Raw genomic sequence first — 24646 nt, forward strand, 5'->3', positions numbered from 1 at the left:
ATATTTTATCCTCTTGGATAATATATGGTTAACTCTACATTTACTAAGTAATTCCATGATTTGAGCAACATACTTCTAACTTAACGCTTACAAAGCTTCTTCTCTCAAGTTAATATAAGTTGTTATTAGAAAGCAGAGAGGATTATTTTTTATGGATAATTGAAACGCACAAGCAGAATAACTAGCAATGATAGTGCATTATCATTAGAAGAATACTTCTTTAAAAAGACAACAGGATAAAAATAGGATTGTTATCTTTCAGTGAAATGAAAAGCTTCCCATTTCAGAAAACTTTAATGTATTTTTAATGTAAAAATATTTTCATTTCATGCTCAATATAAATAAATATAAATAAAAATATAAATATATATAAATATAAATAAAAAAAAGCCCAGCAACCAAAATAATTTTGGATTGTTTGCACTTCATTTCTGAAGCCGCACGCAGAAAGAATTTAATTCTAAGCATAAGTACTTGCTTTTTCTTCTACCCCTTTCTACCTCTCCAAACATCCAAGTGAAGGCTCGCAGCACAACCCGAAGATCAACAGATTTCATTTTGGACAAATACACTCCATAGGAGTGGAGTCTTGCAAACACGTGGGAGGTTGTGTTTTTTTTTCTTTGGTATAATGGGTGCTTTGGCTCAGGCATATCTGAGGGCTGCAACTACTTCAGCACAGCACTGTTCCAAGGCCACTGTGGACTCTGTAGTTCAAAAGCAACACTTTTCTGTTGGGAATCAACAAGTGGCCAATGCAGATCTGGAAATTTTGAGATTGCGTTCCCTGATGAAATGCTCTCCTGACTCCCCAATTCATTAACTACATCGTTTTAATTTCCTAGGTTGATTAAAAGAATCTTTGCTGCAGATCTGACCTTGAAGTGATGAAGGCATGGATAATTAGTTCTGCAGCCAAAATGAGCGGACAGAAATTGTACTTGGAGTGAATGCGGTGAAAGAAAATAGTCACACAAAAATTTTGTATCTCCCGGACTCCAGCAGCAGGCCAGGAGATAGAAAATCGTTCACAGATGAAGAAAGAACACTAGAACTAAAAAGCTAATGTGTTCTCTCCAGTGAAACAGCAAGTACAATACTCATAGCTTAACGGAGCCTTACTCTAACCTACAAACTTTCAGCAAATCTTTGTCTGCAATGAGTGCCAGTTGATGACGGTCTCTGTCCCGTTGCCTTGTCCCAGAGGACTAACTGGGATGAAGGAGATAAAGAACAGGGAATCTGATACCCAATGTCTTCTCATTAATCCCCCAGTGGCCCTGCAGAGGCCGTTAGCAGGCAAGGGACTTCCAAATAGCACATGGAAGAGCCCTCAGCAGTTCAAGCTAACTAATTTATCATGATAATTAAGTACAGGTGATCCAGTTGTATTTTATCTTAATTGTTCACAGAACTGGAATCTTCTACAGAGGGAGCTCTGGGACAGAATCTGATTATGTTTTAGTCTGACTCCAGGCTATTAAACAGGCACCTTTTAGTTATGTGTTTTGGCAAACTTGGCTTTATTTTCCCGTGTGTGAATAATGGGATTACTGATGGTCATTATATCCAGTGTCAGAGTCACAGCATGTAACTCACACGCTCTATTAGCGTTGGAGTTATGCCAAAGCCCACCAGAGTTGAGCCTTAACCATTCGGGTGGGCGGCTAACACCACTAGCTGTGAACGGAGACAAAATAGTAGTAGTTACTCCCTGGCAACCCTTACGGCTTCTTACAGCTGAATTCAAATACAGAACAAGTTAGATTCAAAGTTAATCTGGAAAGGCAGGATTACGCTCCTTGGATAGAATAATTTCTAACTGATTATGTTTAAAAAATTATTTAAATGGTCTTATCCATGATAAATTTAAAATTGTGGGCTAACTTGCTACCCTGTACTGATGATATCTCTATAAATTCTGTAATGACATGCAATTTGCATCGAAGTCCCAGGAGATATCTGTAAAGACTAGTCAACTTTCTGCCATTAGCAAAAGCAATACATCAGGTAAACAGAAATTCTGTTCTCGTGCAGTTATTTCTTAAGGCTAAATACTGAAGTCTTTGAAAACCTGCAATGTCTATCGATCACAGGATTATATAAGCATAAGCATTTGAGGGTGGGAACATTTCTACCCTCTGGGAAACATTAACACGGTCAAGACACAAGCCAGCCTCATTCATTTAAACTTGGTTTCAGATGTACTTTAAGTCTTAGCAATACAAAAGAAAAGGCGACTTCACAGTATTTGAAAAACGGTAGTTCTAGGAAAGCTTATATAATTAAGAACATTTTGTGATATGTTTATACAACTCGACTGCATATTAATATGTCCTGATATTTTTATTACATAACAGCAGTACGAATTCAGTCTTTATGGTCAATGACACACTCACCTCCCCAGCGCTCATCACACACTGTGAACAAGGTGGTTTTATTGGCTAATCCTGGGAACACGCTGCTGCACTCCATAACAATAGCCTGAGGAATCATTATGATGCAGGACACAATCCAGATAATTATAATGCTGTTCCTTGCTCGCTTGGCTGTGCTTTTAAACATCAAAGGGTGACAAATTGCATACCATCGATCCAAAGCAATGCAGCTAAGTGTTAGTACAGACACAGAGACTGAAACTGTCTAAAGAAAAGGAAATATTATGTAAATGTAATTTTTTCAGAGCTTTAAAAATTATTTATTGTAAATTTTTTTTCCCGACTTCTAAAAATTATTTCTATTTTCAACACAGTTAGCTCTCTATCTGCAATTAATAAATAGAAATTATTCCCAGGAAAAGGCTCCTTTTTAAATCACTTCTTACAGAATTACAACAGATATCCTCATCTGCTAGAGTCCCCCTAGAATCAACAGGACGATTCACAGATTAGGGTGCTACCCAGACTCATTAGGTGTAGCAGGGTCAGAGTCTGAAAAAGCAAATTTATGGGACTTAGAATTTGCAAAACTTTATCTGAAGAATTACTTTAAAAGCATTAGACAACTAATTAGACAACTTCTTTTTTTTCTTGGTAGAATATTTTTGTTTGTTTGTTTGTTTGTTTTCTATGATATATTTGGACACCAGTACCATCATTTTGCCTTTTCAGTTTTCACAGGAACAATGGAAATTCAGGGTCTCATAAAAAACCCCAGCCAATCAGCTTAAGGCAGATGAAGTCATTTTACCTTCTATTCAGCATAGGAAATAACGTATCACTTTGGTTTTATTCTTTCACTCTCTACACTAGGTGATCATTTCACTTTCTCTTTGGATTTCTTCCACGAGACAGTGTGGCTCTTCAGCCATACAGGTATCTGCTCAAAATATAACTTGTGCCGGAGGCACAGAGCTGATCACCTGCATACATTCAGAGTTCTGCTTAATTCTTTTGATTTATAATGACTGAAAGGCCAAGCACTTGCCATTCTAGTATGCCCAGTCAGTTCATTTAACAACCTATTCTTAGAAAAGGTATTTGTCAATCATTTTGATGCGAATGATCTCCTAACTAACCACTGGTCATGAGTGGTGGCAATTAATGCTCAAGTCAGACAACCTGATCAGCTCCCAGTGAACCACGATACTTTACTTCTAAAATATGCGAAGTCACTAAACATATATGAATGCCCAGACTCCCTTGAGAAATTCAGATTCTCTGTCCTGGACACTTGTGTAGCTGTTTAGGTCCACACACACAGAGTATAAATGATTGTAATTAGAATCATAGAATCATGGAATCACAGAATGGTTTGGGTTGGAAGGGACCTTAAAGGTCATCTAGTTCCAACCCCCTGCCATGGGCAGGGACACCCTCCACTAGACCAGGCTGCTCAAAGCCCCATCCAGCCTGGCCTTGAACACTTCCAGGGATGGGGCATCCACAACTTCCCTGAGCAACCTATTCCAGTGTCTCATCACCAGTGTCTGTAAATTCTATTTACCAACATTTTTATTGCTTTACATCCCCTCTGGATTAGTAAAACAGACCGCAAAAAGTGAAGAGCATCAGACACGTGTTCCAGAAAGTGTATCGCCCAAGTCTAACAATGAGATGGACCAAACGCAATATTTATTAAGCATGAACATATTCACAAGTGGAGGAGTCTTTTAATCCTCAGCAGCCACCCTGAGACATCTACTTCAGTAGCAGAGATAGACTTCCACCAGATTATCACTATTAGGAAGATGCTATTGTTCTTTCTCTTTTTCGTAACACAGGTAATGTTTACACAAATGCAGTAAAATAATACCTGTAAGTAGGGAATCGCTTTGCAGAGGGGCTGCCCAAAGAACCACGTTTCTGTGATGTCCACTACTAAAGTTGCTGGAAGACAAGTAATTGTGACCAGAATGTCAGCCAGAGAGAGATTCACTATGAAATAGTTGGTAACTGTCCTCATGTGATGATTCTTCCACACTGCAATGCAAACTGAATTGGGAAAGGCAAGTTAGTGAGAAAGAACTGACTTAGGGAATGCTTCAACAGGAAAATTAAGGAATTTTGGCTTTTCAGAATTAAGGAAATGTTTGTGTCCTCTGTTTAATACAGAATATTTGAATATGCAGTTCAGTGTAAGAACCATGTGTTTTCCTTTAAGGTGGAAACAAGAGGGTACATGAAGAGAGAATCTTAGTCCACAAAGAGTAGTTTTCCACAGACCACAGCAAGGGAATTAGTCTAATATATAAACCAGTTTATGTTACTGTAAGTACTGTTTTCACTAGCTATTCACACAACGTTCTTCATATCTGTTTTAATCCATTGGCTCTAGTGTACAGCAATACACATCCACATTTGTAGAATTTCATCTTTTTTTAATGACAGTGTGATGCTTAATTCAAATTGCTACCACATGGAATCTTGTAAACTGTATCAAGACTACAATCATTTGATAAAACATTTTGCTGGGCGTAATGTATCTATTGCATCTGCAGAGAATCTGTCACAGTTGTAGGGGCAACTGTGGTTTGAGGTAAGAAAATAAAGGTAATTTTTGCAGTATTAAGTGCTACCCATTTTAAATGTGGTATTTTTTTGATGACGATTACTGTGATCAAAAGCAGCACATAGCAAACGCTCTACAAGATGTGCCTTTAAAGCTTGTTTTATGTCTTTTCCCTCTTTTTCAATTCAAAAGGCTTTTAGAAATGAGGCATATTAGTCCTTTAACATTAATATTCATAAGCAAATACATTAAAAATGCCAAAACTGAGTCTGAGAAACTAAAGTTTTTTAATAACTTTGTAAGTAAAACCCTGAGAGATTGTAGCAATCAATAGCTTTTGAATGTTTTAGATTCAGTCAACGAAAGCTGTTTAAAAACCGATGCACAAAATTTTCCGGCAACACCACAACACTTCTTGTAAGAAAACAGTACATCTCATTGTACATCAAAGGTTCTTCTGTAAACAATAATTCATTCATCATGCAAATCCAGATGAAGATTTGAAGTCTCCTTAATCTGTCCGGATACGGCACTAGGCTTAATTTAGATATATTAAACATGTCGCAGAATGCTAAAGAATAGAGTTAGAAGGGTCCTCAAGAAGTTATCCAAATCTGAAATGGAATGAGCTAGAGTTAAGCTATTCTTTTATTAAACTAGCTAAAACAGCTGGAAAAAAATGACACAGACTTCAAGGCACATAAGCTCTTGAGCTCAGATGCTTCTTTAGTTCCTAAGAAGGATGGTGTGCCTGAAAGCTTGGGCCCATCTTCCAGCTGCATCAGTTGATCTAATACAATGTATTACTTCATTCCACAAATCTCATCTTGCTCGTGTCTTTAGACCAACATAACTACAGCAAGACTACCACTAAGCCATTGCTGGCAAGTTTACATTTTAAAATCTGTTGTTTGAAGATGTCATGCCTCTCTCCAATTTGTTGCAGGGTTAAACTACCTTTCCTATTACAAAAAAAAAAAAAAAAAAAAAGTAGTCCTCTAATGTCTAATCTGCTTTTCTTTTGCTGCTATTTATATCACTCTTTTTTCTTTTTTTTTTTTTTTCTGTACACAGGCAACAATGAAGAAGAGCTTTTCCCTGCGGCAAAGCTTTGCATATGTAAAGATGGTTGTTGCATCTTTCCTCTGTTTTCTTCTCAGACTGTACAGCTCCAGAACTCTTTACCTTTCACTGCTGGCCATTTTTAGAACTTTGGCAGCCATCCTTGTTGCTGTTCTCTGGATGGGCTTCAGACTGGACCGCACCTTTGCTGTCGGAGTGCAGTGACCAAAATTGTCACAATACTCATTCAAGGCTAGAGCTTTAGCAGGAGCTGAGATTGGAGCACTTCTTCATGAGGGCTATGTTTAGACATTTAGGGGTATTTTAGGACAAAGAGAGAGGGAGAGGCTAGGTTGGCTTCAGTTTACCTAAGAGAAGGTGATTTTATCAGCTATCTTTTTAGGACATAGGCTTCCAAGTTTCATCTAAAATCTCTATTGTGCCACAGCGGATCTTCTTCATTTTTCAAGGTGTTGCAGACATGTTTCCAAATTCTATAGCTTGTATAAATTTAGTCTTTGATATACATCTATCATGCTCTTGTAAATGCAAGTCAAAACCCCTCCACAAAGCTCTTCACATCTCAATAAAATCTCCCACGGTCTCCATTTCTTCTACATTTTTCTTCCTGAATAAAATATTCCAGGTTCTCTTAGCTGTGGCCTCAGATATCTGAAAGGCAAGGCTTACAAATCAAAAGCTTAAAGGAAACATCATATTAATTGTATTTGCTTCCCATTTGGGTGATTTGAGTTACCTACCAATAGCATTGCATGATAATTACAATATAACTATCCAGGGCTTTGTCATTATCACTTGGCGCATGGGATTATTACAGTTATAACGTACATTCTGACAATGCAGAGGCAGCATGTAGCAGGGAAGACGATACATTGCTGCCCCTCTGGAATGTTGTTCACAGTTGGAAATGCAATGCAGGGGAAAAAAATAGCAAACACCACTTCACTTTCAATAGTGTTAACACTGTGGGCTTTTACTTAGGGCTTGTTCGTTGTCTTGAGTGCAATTCCTATTGAAAGTATGGTCCTGTCTTGTAATTAGGCAAAAGTTAATATTAGGTGGCAATGTTTTTCTCTGTACTTTTTATTTCTTTTATCAATAGGCAAAAGTTAAATAAAATGTTGTTTTATAAGTTCAGAGTTTGGCTACTTTGTTCTCATGCTATGGTTTCAACAGTCCTACATTCTACCAGCCAAGTGCACTGTTTTCAGCAAAGATGTCAGTGCCTAAAGGTGCCAGGTTTAAGCAGATATGCACGCTCTCTGGCAAGGCCTATTCTCATTCCTGTGCTGACCTGTTTGGCGAAAGCACCTGCACATAAACGTTATTTCTGGTAAAACAAATCCATTAAGTTAACGAACGTGAGCTCAATCTCATTGGCAGCAAACTGTACCAGAAATCAATTCATAGCATTTTTCATGTTGTGTTCAAAGCTTTCTATCAGTATGAGAAAATAAAACCTTATGATACCCCAGAGAGCTAAGAAAATATTATAATTTTCATCTTTGATGCAAGAAAAGTGAAGTGCAGAACAGAAGTTGCTAAAGGCCCTACAGTAAATCAGACACAGAAAAAGAAACTTGGACTCCTTAATTCTCAGCTCTTTACTAAGCCTTCCAGATCACACTGGCTTAACACGGATGGAATTTAGATGAACTCCAGTACCTGCTATTCCTCAGAGAAATATAAAAGACTATGCTCCTTGCTTCTTAGGGAGTAGCAGTATGCAGGAAAGCCAATATACAGAAAGTAGCTCTGATTTCCTTTGAATTCTACTGCATGGGAGCAAGAGGCACTGGAAAGGTGGAAAAACCAATAAATTAGAAGCATAGAAATGCAAGATAACTTGTTAATATATATTTCTCTGTGGATGCTTATGTGTTTCCCCTTCTGACCTCATCCATTCTTTGCAGCATAGACCATTTTCCATTCTTTGTACAGCACGTAGCGCAAAAGCATCTTAATGAGCATGCTTACATACTACCATAATAATTGAGTATCCCAGAAACTTATTCATGAATGTATACAAAAACTGAGTTTGTGTAAGAAAGCCTCTGAAGAGAAAGCATTTTAAAAATAAACCAGCTTTCCCCCCCCCTTCCTTGCCCTCTGCTGGTTGCAGCATTGTTTTCAGCCTGCGCAAACAATGACCATGTTTTCTTTCAGTGCAAGGCTAAAGTGAGCTGTGAGGATTTGCTACAAGTTATTTGAATAGGACAGAAGGGTATAAATGACAGAAAGTTAGTTCAATATATTCTTTACAGACTAGATGTCTTTCTGAGTCTGCTACAGTACAAGGCTATTCCATAGTCCTGGGCAACAGCTTCACTGATATACCAGTGGTCTATCAGATCATTGAGAAAGATGCTCTAGCTTGTGTTCAAAAATTATTATTTTATAGGCATGCAAAATAGTTTGAATAGGGCACTGAATATATTATAACTAGTTATTTATCAGAACAAAAGAATTTTGTATACTCTCCACCCTCAGTCCTTTAAATATGCATTTTCCTCTCAGGTGGTTCTATAGAGAAGTGGAAGGACTCAGCTCCTACATAAACCCTGAAGAAACACGCTGGAGAAAGGAAGCTCCATGGAGTAGGAAACACCATCTGCCCACCCAGAGCGAAATAGCAGAGAGCAGTGGCTTTCGATTCAGCTTGGAGAGGAGAAGCAATGATGAGAAAGGTAGTAAGGATTCTCACCTGGGAGTGTATTTTACCAAAAAGTACTCCAAAATGATAAAATAGGGGATGAGGCCACCACCAGACTTCCTAAAAAACTTGGGAGACACCACAGAGTTAACAGGATCCCTGTTTAGCTAAGGCACAATGTAGTGGCCCGAACCTCTGCTGAAAATCTATGAGATGATAAAAACAGGTCTGAATAAAACCTCAATTTAACATTATATGCAAATCTTTAATGCAACCTTTGATGTTTCCAGCTATAAATGGGAGTGAGGAAGAAAGTGGGAAAAACAGTATTAACACAGACATTGAAGAAGAGGATCAGAATTTTAAAAAAAAAAAGGAAAGTGGAAAGGAAATGTGAGAGAAACGTAACTCGGAAATGTGCTCCTACTGTGCGTGGTTTTCCTGACTGCTAGAACTCTACTGGAACCTAGTTACCTGCCCAGTGCATTTTATTTTTTTCTGTATTTTTGCATTTATTTTATAAAAACGCTCAAAGTCATACCTAATAACTGCAAATGAAAACACGCAGGCCACCTTTCACGAAGAGCAGCTATTTGTTTCTGACGGTTATTAAGTAATCCGACTCTCCTAACTCCTTCAGCTCACCGCTGATGCTTTCATTTTCTTCCGCCAGAATCAAGAGCTTTAAGCAAAACCTCAGCAGCAAAACCTGCTATTCCTACCTCTGCCACACAGTGTCAGTGAAGGCTTGGAAACTAGTTTGAGTTGCCAGGCTGACGGTGTTTGGAAAAACTCGCGGAGGCTTTCCCCAAGAGAGGACAGTTCTGCGATAATGAAGCTTGTTTCGGAACCCATCCTCCAAGCGTTCATGATCTCCCACCCCCCAAAAAAGTCTCACAGGCAAGTCCCAGGAAGGACTAAACATTATAAATTCAAATCAAAGATAATTTTTAAGACAGATGCTATCAGAAGTCCATCAAGAAAGCTTCATATACCTCGTTATATTTCCGAAGAAAAAAAGCCCCTCAAATATGATGGTACAGTGAGATTGGTATTTTTCACATACAGATTTAATCCCTGTTGGTTTAGTGTCCTGGGGCATTTTAATTAGAGGCTGTAATGCCATCTATTCAATTAGCATAGCTCATTGTATCTCAAGCTGAATATGAAAATAATACAAAGGCTCCAGCTGGTATAAAATGCAGCTGCTTGCCTCCTGGAAGATTTACGCTGTCTCAAGCATATTAAACATTGTGCTGCAAGCCTTCTGCTGGTGGACTGCTGGTTCAGCTGTCAAGTTTTTTTTACATGTCAACCCTAAATCATTTTCGCAACACTCCAGAAGTCTTGTCAACCTCTTATTCACTGGGTCATCTTCCAGTGCGACTTCTTGGCGAAAATAGAAATATAATTTCCATAACCAGGAACACCTTATATAAATGAATGACACTACCTCTTATCTCATTTTTGGTGAATAACAAATCCCAGATGGATGTAAACAAAGAATTATCATTTCCTTTCCCTTTATGCTAAACTGCAATGATTTTATTTTGCTTTGGTAATTCAGTTTCACAATTATTTGACTAAAATATCATAACATGGCCATGCAGCAGCCACTTGGGAGTAACGCAGTGATTATAAGCACTAGTCATCAACATCTCCAAATGCAGAAAGCTTCTACGGAGCTTCACTCCTTCACAATATTTTACAATCAAACAGCGATTAAAAAATGTGTTAAATAGATTTGAGTTACACATTATTTATTCTCTACCCCCTACCCCCACAAAAAAAATTGTTTCCACCTGACAATGAAGTGGTTCTTCATATGGCATTCTCCTCCTCAGTCTTTTTTGGTGATGCCATTACGTGCTGTAAATCAAGGTCTGGGTGGTGGGGTGTCGAGCAACACCACCATGTTACAAGGAAGGCTGAGCAGACAGGCTACCAAATGAGATTCTGGAGAACTAGAGCCCCTGTAGAAACACTGAATTGTGAATACTCTTGGAAGGAAAAACGCTGTCATTGAAACTACTTTCATTATGAACAATTCCTGATTGAAGATTCTTCTGCTTTAACTTAAGAATCTAAAAATTAGGTGCTTATTTTAGTTGTTTTAGGAAGGCTTTCCACGAGCCTTTCAATAACTTTATTGATGAACTTGATTAAGGGGTGAGAAGCACTTTAACTAAATTGCAGAGGATATTTAATTAGGGGTTTTTGAAACCAGCAGTGAGAACAAAAGATCTAAACCAAAGTGATCTCTTCTGTGAATAGGAAGATGATATCTACTTCCTAGGCTGTCCATCTCTACCCACCATTAAGCTCTAAACTCCCACATTACTTCATTTTTTACGTAACTAATCTTATCTGAAAAAATGAGTCCAATGTAAGACCAGGTTTATGTTGAGAAAAGTAATAGAAAGAATGACACAAAGAAAAGATACTTTTTATACAATACTTATTATGAAGGAAATCTTGAAAAAATTCCTACAGCTGTCAATAATGCCCAGCAGATAAGAACTGTCCTTGAATATGTGATGCAACAGCTGAAAAGATGAGCAATATTCTGGGCTGCACACACAACGGAATTACATAGCCTGCCAGTGAAGTGATAGCTCCTCATCAACAGGACACTCCAGATGTGTCAACAAATTTGAACACTATCATGAAGCACGACAAAAGGAGTAGGCGGTTAGGTCATGCTCCCTCTGTACCGCACATAAACAAGTATATACGTGTAGGTCCCATCACTTTTTTCCTAGTAAAACTCTAGGAAAAATACTGAAACTGTAAGAAATATAGCTGCATAACACTGAACATATGAAATCTCATCTTGTTGAGTATCAGCTTCACTAAAATGTACTAATGGGGAACTGTCTCCCACAAAAGACAGTCTACATAAATAAACAGATATACAGCAAGTTTGCTTGCAGCAGTATATTTTCTGAGATGTTTTCTAGCCACCAAGTGCTCTATTGTACTCAGGCTTTTAAAGAGACTGATGAGTTGTGGATACTCATGTTCTCCAGCCCACTTCTGTGGTTTTTGTACTGCCTTACTATTATGGTGCTAGAGCAGAATACAAGAACTAAATTCTGCTTGCTGGAAGCTTATCTCTCCAGATTACAATTGGGAGTAAGAGCACAACCATCTCATTGGCATAAGATTAATTTTCTAACCCAGTCGCATTACATAATCTTAGACAATTAACAATCTTATGGAAATGGGAGTCATTACCAGAAGATCAGCTACGCTATAAAAACAGACTGTCAAAAATGCCAGGTTTGGTCACCTCTGGAGGAAGTGAAAGGTACCATCAAACAGTTTTCTGAGCTAACTGTAGTGATCAACACAGACAGATTGGTTTTAAATTCATCCACCACACTCACATAGACACACAAATCATTACAAGCATTAATTGGCAACCCCGGTCTTCTCTGCAGAGCTGGCTATACTGAATGACCAGTTATGTCATATTCACATTTGATATACTTATTTTTCTATCCGTACTAACAATAAAAAGCCTACAAAATCCTTACACACACTTCACGTTAGAGATGGAAGGACCATAAATATAGCTGTCAAACTGCAAATGACACTACAGTAAAAAGATTTCACACTTCACTGTGATTCCATTTAAACCTGCATGACTCATTAAAACCAAGGAATGCTCCACAGCTGAAATGCTGTGCAACTTTGAAACCATATGCTTCAAAATGCATCTGTCGGTCGGTGTAGAGGGGAGTTGCACTAGGAATGGACCCATCTAACGTAGATGTAAGAATGCCTGTTCTTTAGACTACGCAAAGAAAACACAATTCACTATGCTAGGGAGATGCTACACCAAATATTTTGCATATATACAACTTCCGAATCTGTATCATGAATCCACATTGCCAATATAATATTCCCCGAACTGGGCTAAAATCCTTGCAGTCTTACTGCGCTGAGAACCAGGGGACAGAACACGGATTTGCCAGGGCTGAGAGCACCCCCAGGTTCTGCCCCCTCTGCCCCCTGCCCAGGGGTTGGTTCCCTGGGCTGGAGGCCAGCTCTGGTACGGAGTAGCATGTAAGCCGGGATCAGGCTGCTGGGAACAGAGGTGTCGGAGAAAGATGTGAGACACCTCTTTTAGAGGTCACCTCCTTGCCCGGGAGCTGCATTTAAGTTCAGGCTCTCACACTTAGCTCAGATAAAGACCACATTGCAAATACGCATGTGCCTTCCTGATCTGGATTGTGATCCTCACCCACTGACTTGGCTTTCTGGCTTAACCTCAGACCTGCTTCATCGCTATGGATTTGTCTGGCGATTGCTGGGAGGTGACTGAAACCTGCTAAACATCACCAGACCTACCATGCCCTCAGGCACAGCGGGACTGTGTTGGTGAGTACACTGCCCTGTCAATCTTGCAGCTGCCCTCAGCTCCTGGCTCTCCTTCCCTTGGGGAATGGTCCATTCTAGCTCTTCTCTGACAAATTCCACTTCTGAGATGGTACAGTAAGTGAATCAGCTGCTAATATCCAAAAAAAAAAAAAAGAAAAAAAAAAAAGACATGCAACACAGAAAGTAAACAACACTTTAAAAACAAAGAATCATGCCAAAACCTTCCATCTTTTGGAAAGATGGTGAGTTAAAGCAGGAAGGGACAACAGATTTCATTTGGTAATGCCCCAAAGACACTTCTCTCTGAAGAATACTTCACTGACCTAAGGGAAAGATGCGTTAATCTCTGTTCAGCTCCTGGCAGACAGGGATTTACTGTTCTTCGTGGTCTTCGAGTTGTGCAGTCGCCAAACAGCTCTGCTGAGTTACTATCCTTCTTCCATAGATAGATGATTCTTTTCAACTACCACCCACAGTATAAAATTAATGCTAGGCAGCATATCCTGCCACCATCAAGGTTGCACCTGTTTTGGGTCTAAATAGCAGAGCTGGTCTTCAGAACTATCACTCACACTTAAAAGTAAAGGGGATAAGTTCTTTAAAGTTTCACATGTTTATCAGGAGTACGCCTTGAAAGTAAAATGAAACAAACCCAAAACCATTCAAGACATCAAGCGTCTCTTACAGCTCACCTTCCTTCAGCCTCGGGCATTGCCCTTTTTCAGAGTTGGGTTCAACAGGACTGTACTATTCACACTAGGCAAGAGCTGCCTTTCGACATAACGAATGGTAAAGCAAAGTAGAGCTGTCCCCACTCCGGACTCTCTGGTCAGAAAGCATACAGAGTGGACCTAGATATACATCTCGATATAAGAATCTAAAAAGAAAAGGGCATGATTTCAAATCAGCATCATCTTTTAATGCTTTTCTACTTTTTGTGTATCTCACAAGAACGTGCATCACTCTTTCTGGCCAGTAATCCCCATATTATGCAAATACCAATGTACTTCAGTTGATATTTGAACTCTTAACAGAAATTGAGCTCCTACATTCTATATCTTAGGTAGGTGAAATGTATAAATATTGTATCATTCCCCATGTGGAATCTTTTTAAAAATGATAAAGCGGCTTTAGTTATTTTTCATCCAACCGATAAAGGTGATTGTCATGCTGATATTATAAAAGTAAAGCCCTTTCAGTGCCAGATTCCCCAAGTAATCTGGACAAAATTAAATATAACTTAAAATGTGATTAAATGAAACACGGATCATCTATGGCCATCAAATAGGATTCATGAAGATCATGGCACCATTTAAGAGAACACATGACTTAATTCTACCAACGCATGTACGCATAGACCTCACTATTTACCAGATACCTGAAAATGGTAACAGAGCACATTTGAGACAGTTGCCTATTGATAGGCATTGGACCAGGACTCTGGTGTTAGAACTAAACACAAACATTTTCTTCTCCAGCCCTAAAAAATCAAACTATAATGTGTAAAAATCAAATGAATGCTGTTGAGCTCTATGAGTCAGACTATGAACTCTAAGAGGAAAGGACCACAGTTGGATTCTGTACAGATCTCAGCATAACTAGCAGTTACTGTAAAATAATAGAGCGATCCAGAGAACAGTAATTCTCTGTCAATTAAATGCGGCTTCATTCTGAGTTGGAAAGAAAAACAAGTGTCACCAAACTGTGTGAGTAAAGAAAGTTTCTGACATCTCTCACTGATGTCCTGCATGGTCTCTTAGCCTTGGGAGCCAGCAGTGCTGAGGACTTTCAAGCTGGGCGCTGGCAGGCTGTGTGTGCTCAGGATCTCAGCTCCTGCCAGCTCTGGGGAGGGCTGCCAAGAGGCCCAGCAGCCCGGCTGGTGGGACACCAGAAGGCTGCTTGTTCTGCGTTCAGAGAGAAACCATTCCATTAGAAAAGTTCTGACCCACGCAGTGAATAACTTAAATGAGAACCATTCCCATTCTCTACCTGTATAAATGGAGTTAAATGTATGGAGCTGTACATTGTTGTGCACATCCCTTGTGGTCTTATTCCAGTTATTAACTGCTGCAGCTGGTTACTGTGGAATGACCATGTCCGTAACCAGAGACCTCCATACATCCTAAAAATATCTTTCCTTCTTTAATTATCCAGTCTTCTGGTTTTTACTAATGTTTTTAATGTGATGTTTTCAAATAAAGAAGAAACAGGTATTTACTCTACAGTCAACATACATTCTCCCTTAAGAAGTCCTATGTTTTGCACTAGCTGTACAAAGAAGGTTGCAAGAGTTTCATTGCTGCGCAGTGGTAAAGAAATCTTTTGGTCTTGTTTGCAAAACAGAAAGTCCTTATCCTCAACATCTATTCTGCTTCTAGTGATAAACAGTGACCACGTGAAGAAGAAAATAGGACAAAGCATACTGATGTTATCATCTGGCTTTCAGGTTCTCTGAATGTTCATGTAAATATGTCCTAAAAACGTCTTCTGTTTCACCTCAGTGGCTTGCACTGAAATCTCCGGTAAGCAGCCAGAGCACATGGGCGCACATCAGAATCATTGACATGAAGCACATGAACGCAATAATGAAGCTTGCATTCAAATGCAGAGACTTGCTAACCGTTTTCATTTTAGCTGGTTTGTGCAGCAGCTCGGACAGTGTATGTCAATTCTCCTAATTAAACTGAAAGCTAAATAGCAATGCAGACCTTGTTATATGCTATTATAAGTAGAATTCCTGCAGTGCAGCTCACTCAAGAGCCCAGTAGATGTCAATCAAAGTTCAAGCTTCTGATTCTACCCTTGGTAGTTAATTAACTGCCAGAATGCTTCAATCTAGTTTATTACTAATATCTGAGGGATGTGCTGTGCCTTCCACTTGCACAGGTGTTATTGCTGGACACAATGAGTCTCTTCATCCCACGTGAATGCACAAATCAAAATACGAGGCAGAAATATAATTTTTCAGTACCACACAGGGAAGGGAAGAGTCTTTCCTGGTTACTTAAGTGCTATCTGAATGGGACGTGGACAAAATGGCATCAAAGCATTGACTTCACGTGCTACACTAGTCCAGCAGCATTGGTCAAACGTAAGCAGAGGAACACGCTGAATAATTAAGGATGATACCATAAAGCACTCTTAGCCACTAAAACTCTATTTAGAACCACTTCTGCTCTGTTTCAAGAAGGTCCATGACTAAATCACAGATTAACCTTGAATACGGATTTTCCAAGCAGGAAAAATTAACTTCTCACAAACTTCAAAATGTGTACTGCTTTATATCAGATTTTCAGTGTCAGCCAAATAAAGTTTCACAAAAATGTCTTTGGAAAGAGCATTAGACCCCATCCATTTCTCTCCTTAAAATCACGTGAGGCTGCAATCAGTGCAGGATGAGCTTTCTTGCATAAAGATGAGACAGTGTTCAGCTAACGAGCACCTGCACCTGCACCTCCCACAAACAACTTGCCCGTAAACAGGAGCAGCAGTTTGGGTGGGTGAGGTCCCTGTGATGCACAAAGGCAGCTGAAAGAGCAAACGGCTCGGAAAGCAGCAGTCCAGGCAAGGGAAAGGTGGGCGGACTGCCAAATGTCAGCTTCCATCCCAAGCAAAAAGATAATGGATGCAAATGTCAGGAAGAAGCAGCTCTACATCAGCACCGGTATGGTCTCTATTTGCAGGAGCACAAAGAAAGCTTTTCTCCTTGGGGCTTCAGGGGGAAAAAAGTGTATACAGGTGAGAGCTCCTAGGGCTGAAGATTTGACCTTGGAATCTTTAAAGGCAAGAGGACAGCCTGTTTACAGAACCGGTGGAGGGAAATAGGTAAGCACAGGTAGTCCTCCTAAAATGATCTTTGCTCAAGATTAGAACGAAGGACGCTTTTTTTTTTTTTTTGTTCTTTTTCCTACTTTAAAGTACAGCGTCTTTGAGAGGGCTGTTATCTTCCCACTGCCTGTCAGACTGGCTGCTGAGCAATGGACCAAGCAAAAACATGCTCAGGCTTCTGAACAGCTCTAAGGTAACCTCTTTTTGGCTGAAAACTCACTGGTTTCGCCAACGTGCATACTGGGTGTTTGCAGGCGGTTAGCGCACCATTCCAGGGGGAAAAAAAAAAAAAAAAAAAAAAAAAGAGAAAAAAAGAGAAGCATCATCAAGTCTGTTGAAAGAAAAAAAAAAAAAAAGCCATGCAAAATTTTCCCTTTGGCTGCAGTCTTATTTGCATCTCGCCTCGGGGAGCCCTCGGAGCGCTTGCAGGCGACAGCCCCGCCACGCATAAATCCTTCGGGAAAAAAAAAAAAACAACCGAAAAAAACCCCCCCCACACCAAAAAAACCCAAAACCATGAATGGATGGAAGACCCGTATGGCGGGGCTGGGCGGGCTAGCGCGCCGCTCCGTTCATGAAAATGTCACCCATGGAAATAAAGAAAGAAATAAATAAATAAAAAGGGCAAACGACTCCAGCTAAGTGGGTTCTCACGGCGGTAAACCGGCTCCCCGTCACCACGCGTGGGTTGCCCGCGCCCCCCCCCGCTCCCGCCGGAGGCTTCTGCCTCCGGCGGGAGCGGGGGGGGACGCGGGCAACCCCCGCGTTTCCCCCCCGCCCCTGCCGCCTCCTTCACGGATGAATGGGAACGGGCCGGGCTGTGAGATGGAGCAGCAGCCTCCCGGGCGGGCTGAGAGGCGGAGCCGCCGGCCGGGGCGGGCAGGGCGGCGGGGACGGACGGACGGACGGACGGACGGACAGACGGATGTTCAACACCTCGACCCGGCGGTGAGGGATGGGAAAGCGGCCGGCAGCCCCCGGTTCTCCAATCCCCGCGTCCCCTCCGGTTGAGCTCCGCCGGCCCCTCGCCACCCGCGCAAGGGGAGCGCGGTTTTCACGCTGTCCGCGCAGCCTTAACTTTCCCCCGCGGTTGGGGACACCCGTGTTTTCAGCGGGGGAAGCGAACCCCACACCCTCCCCCAGCCCCCGCCTTGTTTTCCTGCCACCGTCTGTCCAAACCCCCACCTCGGGAAGGGGGGATCGGGAAGTTTTGGGGGAGCGCGACTCACCCAGGACGTTCCCGACGAGCGCCACGATGAAGACGACGATGTAGCCGGCGATCAGCGCCCATTCGTACTCCTTGGGGTGCAAATACTCCTTCCAGAGGTACCGCAGGAACTCTTCATCGTCGTAGTCGGAGGAAGGGGTTAAAAAAGCCCCCCGCGTTTCGTTTAGCTCCAACCCGCTCGTCCAATTCCTGTACGGAGGGGAACCATCCTCGGGTTGAATCCCGGACATCCCTGGGGGTTGGTCCGGGGGCTGGGAAAAAAAATAAAAGAAGTTAAAAAAAAAAAAAAAAAAGCAAAACACAAAAAAACCCCAAAACACCACAACCAGATCCTCTCAGAGCATCCGAGCTTTCTCCCGCCCGTCCATCGAGGCTTGTGGTTGCCAGTGCGAAAAGCGGGGTGTGGGGAGAAAAATGACGCGGGAACTTACGGGAGCCAATGCGGGAACAGGCTGGGGATCCGCGTCGGTCCCCAACCCGCCCTGATCATCCTTTTCCCCGGCCGGGCTGGGGGGCGCAGCCTCCGCGGACGCGGAGGCTGCGCCCCCCCCAGCACGGCCGGGGAAAAGGCTGGTCAGGGTGGGTTGCATGCACCTGCCCCCGCTGGAAAAGTCAAGTCCGTTTCGGACGACACCGATTTTCATTCCCCAAACCATGCACATGCACCCCAACACACTTCCCCCGCCTTCGCATCTTCCTCCTCCCCATCCCCATCCCCGCATCTCTCCCCCCGACCCTGCTCCTGGCTGGTCCACCCCCCCTCCGACTCCCGTTCCCCTCGGTTTCCCACCCTCTCTCGCAAAGGCACTTCTTTTTTAGACCTTTCTACCTTAAATACCGTATATATTCAAGATATTTGCAGATTAAAGGCAGTGGGAGGCTGCTGTGTAAGGAAGCGCAGGGTAAAAGGAGCCATTACAAACGAGTGGCTAATGAGGCTGTCTCCTTTCTGTGCCCCCTTCGGAAGTCGGGCTGAGTGTGGGGCTACAACAGAGGGATTAACCCCAATGGGGAAATCCTCAAGAGCACTGATCAGACAAGCGCGGGGCTTCGTCGGATTTGAAGATCAGTGAGAGCTCACTGTAGGCTTGAGTCTAGCACGCAGGTTCTCTGCGCTGAGGTTGTTTCAAACATCCAGCTTGGGATCTCAAGACAGCAACTGTCCCTTAGCTATTCTGAATTGAGCTGATCCGGCAGAAGGCAATTCAAGAGAGCCCAGAAGTGCTAGTTAAACAGTGCGATAGGATTCCTGGCTTCTGGTCATTGCTTCTTGAATTATTTTCAGTGTATGTTTCCCGAAAGAGAAGGGATAGGTCCGGACTTGACCCTCCCTGACCGAAAAAACCCAACCCTTTTATTCAGGTAATCTGCTCAGTTCCTAGCAGACTTATTTAATGAGTCTGACGTAAGCGCCCCTTCCGTTGTGAAATGCCACAGCTCCCTCAGTTAAGCATTTCAGTGCAGAGTTTGCACCTCCCTAGGAATGCAGGAACTATTATGGTGCGACTCTACTTCCAACACAGAAGTGTAATAGAGAGGCAGATATTCATAAACACTGTAGTGCTTAGCTCTAGACAGTACTTTAGGCTCCTGAATTATTCTTTACAGGTATGCAGCCTTCTCTATTGCCTCCAAAGTCCAATGCAGTATATCTACACCCGGTGCTGCCTTTGGGCACCTATTTCTATAGATCTGCTCTCTTTGCTTTAGTTCCCTGTCAAATAAACAAAAATCCCTTTCCTATTGCACAGGGAAGTGAAGTGGACTTTTTAGGCTGACTACGTTAAAGAGTGAGACATACTTGGATATACAGGTAGGATCAGCACCTATCTTACATAAATTAGAAAGGTAGACATTGCAAGCATCATAAAGAGTCAGCACTCTGCAACTAATGAAAACTCCTAAAGTAATGTTAGTTGAGGTCTGAGTTTCAAGAAGTGATTTAAACTGTCCTGAGAATGTGGGAATGCAGGTCTACTTGGTACACAAACCCAGGCATATTTAAGGAGCTTGTGTTGGTCTTTGCTAGTGATTAAAAGAATTAGAGCACGACCATTTGGTGATCAGTAACTGACAACCACACTCATGCTCCAGCTTGTTTCATATGTTAAAATATTAGTCCATAATTACAATATTTGCTTCCAATTTGCCATAAAGTCTGAAACAAGTAATGCCTTTTTTTGACATAGAGTGCTTTTCTTTTCTTCCTCCCTCACCAGTAGTAAGGACTTGTATTAAAAAGGTGTAAATATTAAGAAACAACACGGTTTTGTGAAAAATACATCTTAGGGATCGTTATTTTTTCAACAAGATTACAAGTTTGATCGGTAAAGACATAAATAAATGATTATGCAGATTGATAATCTACATAAATTTTGTATTCCTAGAGTACTGTAAGACATTTGCTTTGATTGATAGAGCACATTCTGATTAGGAAGACAGGATAGTAAAAAAATCATTATGGCACACATTATAAAGATTAAAAATGGGCTAACTAACGGAATGGTAGACAAAGGATCATCGCTGAGCCTGTGTGTTTCTACTGTCAGTTCTTGGTTCTGTTACACTCATTGTTCAATGACCCTGAAGAAGTTGGCAGGGGACCCAAAGATCAGGGGTAATCAGCTAAACACACACTCTTATGGCGAATCTATAGCCAGAAAACTTCTTGTCACCCTTGATGATATAAATAAGTATACTTGTGAAAACAGATTAAGGTATATAGAAGCATACGCCATATATAGAGTGAAACTTGACTAAGCGAAAATACTCACCATGCACAAAACCCTGCTACTGAGGAAATATTTTTCAAACTGGTTCATTTTAGCGGTGCATTTTAAAATCAAGATCGAATGCCTTTCTAAAAGATAAGTGCTAGCTGAAATGGGAATTAATTCAGAAAAGTCACATGACCTGTAGCATGCCAGAGGTCCCCTCTAGCTTTCTAATTTGTGAAAATGAATTAGCAACATAGATTCACCTGATGTATATTAGTGCTGATTTATATTTTAATTATATTATTTGCCTCAAGACTAGTGCCACAGTTCACATCTGTTCCTTTCGTATGCACGTGAACAGCAAACGCTCAAAAGTATGTAATTCTTATTTTGTTAACTGTTTTTTTTCAGTTCAAAACCTGTTCAACATGTGGTTTTACAAACTTCTACAAGCAAAGAATATACCAGGTACGCAGCATTTAAAAGAAGCATAAATTCAAGGTTATATCTATGAATCTTCTTATCTCAGGAAAGTACTGTCTGGTACTTTATTTAGCTACGAGTTTCGCATACATTGGTATCTCTTCTAATCCATAACTTTCCATCACTAATCTAAAAATACTGAAATGACATTATTAGCCCTAGAAGATATGCCTTGTGGCTTTCAGTGCCACTTATTATGTGATATTAGACCATGTGAATATAAGTCAAACACAATTTTATGCTTTATTGCATCTTATAGCTCACAGGAACTGACATTCGCAGAGAACAAACGAACCCTATTTCAGCATCCAAGTTTATTGCTTTGTCAAACGCATTTTCACCCTCCATAATAATAATTCTATTGCAGACTTACATTTTTATTAATCACTCAAATAGGCAGCATTTTTTCATATCTTAGAGACTAGCTCTTTCTTTTGAAAATCTATTTGATTCAGAGGATTAGTCCCATACTAGTCTAATAGCATATTAAATTAGGAGCCTTTTATTGAAGCAGAATGAATTTTAAAGTTTTTGCAAACTGGGGTTAAGAGGCAGCTGAGCTGAAGGGTTTCTGTTCAGCCTTTGCTGAACATTTTAACAGGTGCTTTCATTCTTGGGAAGCAAACCACATAAGCACGGCTGCTGAAGAGAAATAGACTGCTGTATTGGCAGTAGCGATGGATTGTGTGAATATGTCCTTCCTTCCCGTCTTCCTTTCACTGTTCCCATTTAACAGCTGTTGTCTGTCCCCTTTCTCTCTCTTATGGAATATGCCACGTGACAGTTCAATAGAAAACCACCAGCCTTCCTGTTTATTTACTGGAGCAATTGGCTCAGTTATGTTCCAGGTTTTGTCTGTGAAGCCCCTCTGGTATCTTTCCTCCTATAATGGTATTTCAAGGTGGAAGCGCTGCTTCCCCAGCAGCAGCACTAAGCAGTTCCAGAGAAGCAGATGGGCTATCATCAACTAAAGAGCAAAGAAGGGAAGACAGTAAATGAGCAAGTGGAGGGAAGCTGAGAGCAAGAGAGAAAGACTGATAGAAAAAGCCAGGTTTGGAAATCTAAACGGACATAAAATTCAGTGGGGTAGTAAGGGTAGCAACTACCAGGCCGTAAGGTGTAAGGAGGCACAAAAGAAAAATGGATACTGTATTTTTTGTGAAAAGAATGAATTAATCAGAAGATCTTACACATGAAGATAATGATGCTCCATCACACAATGCATTTGCAGCACCCCAATTCCTTTAGCCCCTTTCTTGTCTTAGCATTAATTCAGTAATGAATTACAGGTTAAAGAAGTAAACCTAGTTTTAACATGAGAGATATTATTCAAAACTGCTGTCAAATTTTTGGAACCACTGGTGATATAAGAAGCATCCAGCAATTAACCTTGTTTAACCAACCTCAGGCATTTTTCTCTTTGCGTGTAGAAAGCAGAATCCTGTTCAGCAGGATCCTGTTTCAAACAATCCGATAGCTTGCTAAGGTACCGTTACTCAAATATAGCAAGAATATTAGCTATGGTCTATTGATTTATTAGCTCACTAGCACCATTAAAATGAGGCAAAGCTAAGAGAACTTGCTCTGTCTTTAGCAGTGATTACGAACAGTGTGATGAGTAGGACTAAGGAAGTGATCGCCCCCTGTACTCAGCACTGGTGAGGCCCCACCTTAAGTACCATGTTCAGTTTTGGGCCCCTCACCACAAGAAAAACATTGAGGTGCTGGAGTTGGTTCAGAGAAGGTCAACGAAGCTGGTGAGGGGTCTGGAGAATAAGTCCTTACGAGGAGCGGCTGAGGGAGCTGGGGTTGTTTAGCCTGGAGAAAAGGAGGCTGAGGGGGGACCTTATCACTCTCTACAGCTACCTGAAAGGAGGTTGTAGAGAGGTGGGGGTCGGTCTCTTCTCCCAAGTAACAGGAGATAGGACAAGAGGAAATGGCCTCAAGTTGCGCCAGGGGAGGTTTAGACTGGATATTTGGAAAAGTTTTTACACTTTAAGGGTTATTAAACACTGGAACAGGCTGCCCAGGGAAGTGGTTGAAGCACCATCCCTGGAGGTATTTAAAAGATGGGTGGATGCAGTGCTTAGAGTTAGGTTGATGGTTGGACTAGAGGATCTGAAAGGTCCCTTCCAACCTAGGCAATTCTATGCTTCTGTGAGTCTATGATCGGTAATTGGTTAGATCATGCCATCTTCATTACTAATATCCACCAATGCAGAACATATCTGAAGTGAAAAATTCTGATTCTAGTCTCATTCGTACTGTAAATTAGAAGTAGCTTCATTCGTGTCAGTGGAGTTATGCTGCTGTAATACAAATTAAAATAATACACTGCGTAGTTGTGTAAATTCAGATAAATGGAAAGCAATATGAGAATCTGAGTCTCACTGAAAATTCTGCTGCGCAACCTGCAACAGAATTGCCTAGCATCTTATCGTTCCTGTATGTTACAGGTATAATTTCTAAGGTGGTACGATTATAAAAAAAAACAACACTGCTCCTCCATGCTTTTCTTGGGCCATTTGCTTATTAACAGCCAAGTACTAAAAGGGGTTAAGAAAAAAAATTGGCTTTGATTAGGAAAATGAATATGTTCCATCTGCAGTATTCACTCCTTCACCAAGTCTACAAATATTTAAAAGCAAACGCATTTAATAATCAGGGCACAGATCCAACCTCGACAGAACAAATTACAATGCACCTTTCCCAAAAAGGCCTCTGAATTGTGTACGGAAGCCGAAAGAGGGATGTCTGTTTACTCATTTTTTATAAGACAACGCACGCCCAATGATAATTCCGGTCAACAAGTTTAAATAAGTAAAAAAGAAAAAGCTCTTCTTAACTTCATGTTTATGTGAATACGGGAACTCGTTGTAGAAGCCAAGGCAAATTTATTGCAAGTCCATCAAAGCTGTTAAATGAAGCAGTTTGGATGCAACATTGCACTCGAGAGCTCTGAAGCCAGAGAAAACATAACTCCAAATGTAAACTGTTTTTTAAAATTAATTTCCCTAGCATCTGCTCCTGACCCTTTTGGAAACAGCACAGGATCTTTGGTGCGATCTGAGTCAAGATGGGTGCTTTCATATGAAGTATTTTGAGGAAAAGAAAGAAAAGGCACAAAGCTTTTTTTTTTTTTTTTTAAATAAAGAATGTGGTTATTTTAAAAGCCTTTCAGATTAATTTAGCACAAACATCCAGTGCTGTAGAAAACATCCTGTTATTTATAGTAGAAGTTTTCATGGGAATTAGAGCTCTGGATCTACCCTTTGCAACACGCGGCAAGGAACAATCTCTCTTCTGCAGAATGTGCAT

At 41.0% G+C, this 24646-nt stretch overlaps 1 protein-coding gene across 2 annotated transcripts in view; it reads right to left on the minus strand.

Moving 5' to 3' along the window:
* The window catches only part of HCRTR2 (hypocretin receptor 2), a 33930-nt gene extending 15310 nt beyond the window's left edge, over positions 1-18620 (minus strand). Inside the window, exons 1-3 of one of the 2 annotated variants that reach the window (XM_074578349.1) lie at positions 18130-18620; positions 4255-4433; positions 2400-2643 (exon numbers count right to left, since the gene is read on the minus strand). In XM_074578349.1, the coding sequence (XP_074434450.1) occupies positions 2400-2643; positions 4255-4433; positions 18130-18358 (652 nt within the window). In that variant the 5' untranslated portion in view covers positions 18359-18620. Of the gene's footprint in view, positions 1-2393; positions 2644-4254; positions 4434-18129 lie in introns of both variants that reach the window. The other variant, XM_074578350.1, reaches the window with a different exon arrangement.
* Between the last annotated feature and the right edge of the window lie 6026 nt (positions 18621-24646).

Source organism: Larus michahellis, chromosome 3, assembly GCF_964199755.1.
Source record: "Larus michahellis chromosome 3, bLarMic1.1, whole genome shotgun sequence".
In the NCBI taxonomy this organism is placed as follows: Eukaryota; Metazoa; Chordata; class Aves; order Charadriiformes; family Laridae; genus Larus; species Larus michahellis.